The sequence below is a fragment of the Cynara cardunculus genome, assembly GCF_001531365.2.
Source record: "Cynara cardunculus var. scolymus isolate 2C chromosome LG 13, CcrdV1, whole genome shotgun sequence".
In the NCBI taxonomy this organism is placed as follows: Eukaryota; Viridiplantae; Streptophyta; class Magnoliopsida; order Asterales; family Asteraceae; genus Cynara; species Cynara cardunculus.
The window spans coordinates 4,101,066-4,104,279 of record NC_037540.1 but is presented as its reverse complement, the minus strand read 5'-3'; the positions used below and the strand labels follow the sequence as shown (position 1 = coordinate 4,104,279).

The following is a 3,214-nucleotide window of genomic DNA, read 5'->3' as shown; positions in this document are numbered from 1 at the left end:
TAGAAACACCTCCTCAAATGATCAAATATAAACCTAATTTTACAAATAGATAGAAACAACGCATAGAAGTATCCACAATCGAAAAATGAGTAGAGATATGAAGAGATGAAGACAAACACGAAGTTGACCGTAACTGGATGAATCCTCAAGCCCTAAATCCACAGATTTAACTCGAAGTCGGTTGAAAAAAAATCGGAGATCGTAATCAATAGATATTGGAGAGAAATCATGAAATTGTAGAGCTCTCGCACCCTAATTCCAAGAGAAATCGAAGGGAAATCAGTGAAATTGGTAGAACTCTCGCACCCTAATTCGGAAAACCAACGATATCAAAGAACGTATAATTTTGATTTATTAAAAAATAAAAACCCTTTTAGATACGGTTTTAAAAAATATAAGATAGTAACAAAAACTTTTTGTTTAATTTAAAAAGAAAAATAAAATATTTTATCTTTTAGAGACGGTTTTTAAAACGTTTCTAAATTTATGATTCAACTTTTAGATACGTTCTACATAAAAAGCGTCTCTAAAAGATTTAGGGACGATTTTCATAGTGTATTATTTGGTTCAAATTCCGTATCTAAAAATCATTTTACCTTCTGTTACAATTTTCATTTTTGTCATGTAATTTCTTCCCTAAAGGTCACCTTTAGATACACATTGAAATCATTCTCTAAAACTTCCTTCTCTAAAACCTCTTTCTCTTGTAGTGAGGGTTGTGATTTCATATTTGCAATGGGTTTGTGATTTTAAAGATAATTCGCAAAATTGCTATTTGACCGTATATAATATATGATCAGCTAATTTCGGCCATTGAATTCCATTTAGGGTATAACTTGCAAGTTTGCTGGATCTAACCCTATTAATATGCAACCATTTTCGCATCTATTCAAGCTCTACCAGTAAAAAAGCAATGGATGAAATCATCCAAGGAGTAGAATGGTAAGCCTATAAATGGATGCGATTAATGCACTAATAGCAAATCAATTCTCAGGCAAAACTCAATTATCCATTGCCATTCTATCTGGATAATTGAGTTTTAAATAATAAAAATAAATTCCTCACTCCCAAACCACAATAATCAATAATGGAGAAGGCTCCTCAACCTACAACCGGTGCCCAATCCCAACCCCAACCTCAACCGGCACCACCTTCGAATCCTCCTCCAGCTGAGGCGACCCCCAATGGTGCACAACCGGCACCTCCAGCCGTCATGGTGGTTGGGGTTCCACCACAGCAAGTCCCGCCTCCTGCGTGGTCCACTGGCCTCTTTGAATGTTTTGATGATCCCACCACCTGTAAGCCCAACCATATATAGGGATTCTTTAGTTCTTATCATATAAAAATTCATTTTCTTTTGCAATTCCTTCATCAAACGCACTTACTGATGGATTCCCCTCTTTTCAACAGTGATCATAACATTTTTTGCTCCATGTGTTACTTTCGGACAAGTCGCAGAGATGGTGGACCAGGGACGTACCAGTAAGTGTTCATTCTATCATTACGGATTCGATCAACTTTTTCAAGATTACAGTTATTAATTTATGATAACAATTAACGAACAGGTGTTGGTATGTTTGCGGCTCTTCATTTTCTGATAATGTACTTCACGGGCTGCGGTTGCCTACTATCGGCATACTTTAGAATAAAGATGAGCCATCTATATAGGTTGCCTGACGACCCCATCATTAATATTCTTGTTCATCTAATTTGTGAGCCATGCGCCTTGTGCCAAGAATATCGGGAGCTTCAACACCGTGGCTTCAACATGAAACTTGGTAACATCCATCATTTATCTTCATCTCCTGCGATGGTAAACTTAATTGTGTTTGAACTAATTATGTTAAGCATCTTAATTGTTCAGGAGTTGGGTGGCATAATCAGTCTCCCGAGATACAGCAAACAGCTGGTGGAGCCATTGTAGTACCACCTGCGGTTCCTGGAGGAATGAGTCGTAATTAAGCCAATCAGTTTGGGATGTTGAGGAATTACTCATGCTTGTTTCTTGACAATAATTAATTAATGAATAGGTTGATTTGATTCATTCACGTATGTATACAGATGGATGTATGTACGTGTTTATGCTACAATGAATGCAATCATTGTGCATTTTTGTTTTTTCATATAGCCGAAGAATCTATAGTGCTTGTCAAGTTCTTGTAATACTTTGGTTATTGAAATACATCAGAAGTTAATCTATATATTGGTTTTATCCTCATTCTTAATTAATTACTATGCATGTGACAATTAATACATTGTATTTTAAATCCATCCTCTTTCAAATACTACGCCTATCTCATCCTCGCACTATTCACGAGTATTAACCAATTAATTTCACTACTAAAAAATAGAGTATCAGTAACGGATTTCCATTTCTCTCGCTGATCAGCAACGGATCTATCAGTTCCCTCGCTGATCATCGACGGATCAGGGAGGGAACTGATTTTTGGCCTGTCAGTCGCAGATTCCTCGCTGATCTGCTAAAAAATTACTGATTTGTTCGAATATTCAATATTTACAGGTAGCGGAATTGAGAGAAAAATTGGCAAAGGTAGAGGAGGAGGAGGTGCAGTTGCGGGAGGAACCTCATCGGGCCGAGATGGAGGTCGAACGGATGAGTAGGGCAGATTTAGAGGCCGAACAGGTCAGACACGCTGTCTAGTTAGCTGAACATGTCGCTTTTATCGGAGCATTAATTTTGTTGCGTTTATGCGGCAGTCAGGATATGTTTTTCCCCTCTTTCACCTCCCCCGGTAGTTAAATTATATGAATTTGAACATTAAATTGTATGATTGGATATTTTAAATTGTATAGATTGATTAATTTTAATTTGTTTACAATTTTCATTTGTTATTTTATGACCAGATTAATTTTGTATAAATAAATATAGAAATTATGTGATTATAAATTATTTATTTTTAAATTAATAAAACTTAGCAATGGAAAGCCGTCGCTAAAAGTTTCTGGTCTCTTGTTAATCAATCGCTGAAAGTTTTCGTCGCTGAAATGTCCCCTCGCTAATCTGTTGCTAATTTAAAAAACTATTAAATCTAATCAAATGAAAAGTTTACAAATTTTTGATGTAAAATGTTATAATTATATCAACTTAGACTACGTTGAAGATTGAATTTAGAGTTAATTACGGATTTGATCATGTCGTTACTATCTTTAAAGGTTGATGATAACATATCTTTTTTTTTTTCGAGCTTAATAG

At 35.6% G+C, this 3,214-nt stretch overlaps 1 protein-coding gene across 1 annotated transcript; it reads left to right on the top strand.

The window, feature by feature from the left end:
• Nucleotides 1-1,087: 1,087 nt before the first annotated feature.
• LOC112524325 (protein PLANT CADMIUM RESISTANCE 3-like) lies at nucleotides 1,088-2,622 on the top strand. Its single transcript, XM_025134104.1, has 5 exons — nucleotides 1,088-1,298; nucleotides 1,411-1,482; nucleotides 1,566-1,778; nucleotides 1,865-1,954; nucleotides 2,522-2,622. The coding sequence occupies exons 1-5, from the start codon at nucleotides 1,088-1,090 to the stop codon at nucleotides 2,620-2,622; spliced, it is 687 nt and encodes a 228-aa protein (XP_024989872.1).
• Nucleotides 2,623-3,214: the final 592 nt, after the last annotated feature.

What these genes read in the sequence shown, in the direction of transcription:
- LOC112524325 (XM_025134104.1), top strand. Translation starts at nt 1,088, where the DNA reads ATGGAGAAGGCTCCTCAACCTACAACCGGTGCCCAATCCCAACCCCAA. An exon ending in GGTGGACCAGGGACGTACCA is followed by an intron (nt 1,483 to 1,565) that starts GTAAGTGTTCAT and finishes ATTAACGAACAG; the next exon opens with GTGTTGGTATGTTTGCGGCT. An exon ending in TGGCTTCAACATGAAACTTG is followed by an intron (nt 1,779 to 1,864) that starts GTAACATCCATC and finishes TTAATTGTTCAG; the next exon opens with GAGTTGGGTGGCATAATCAG.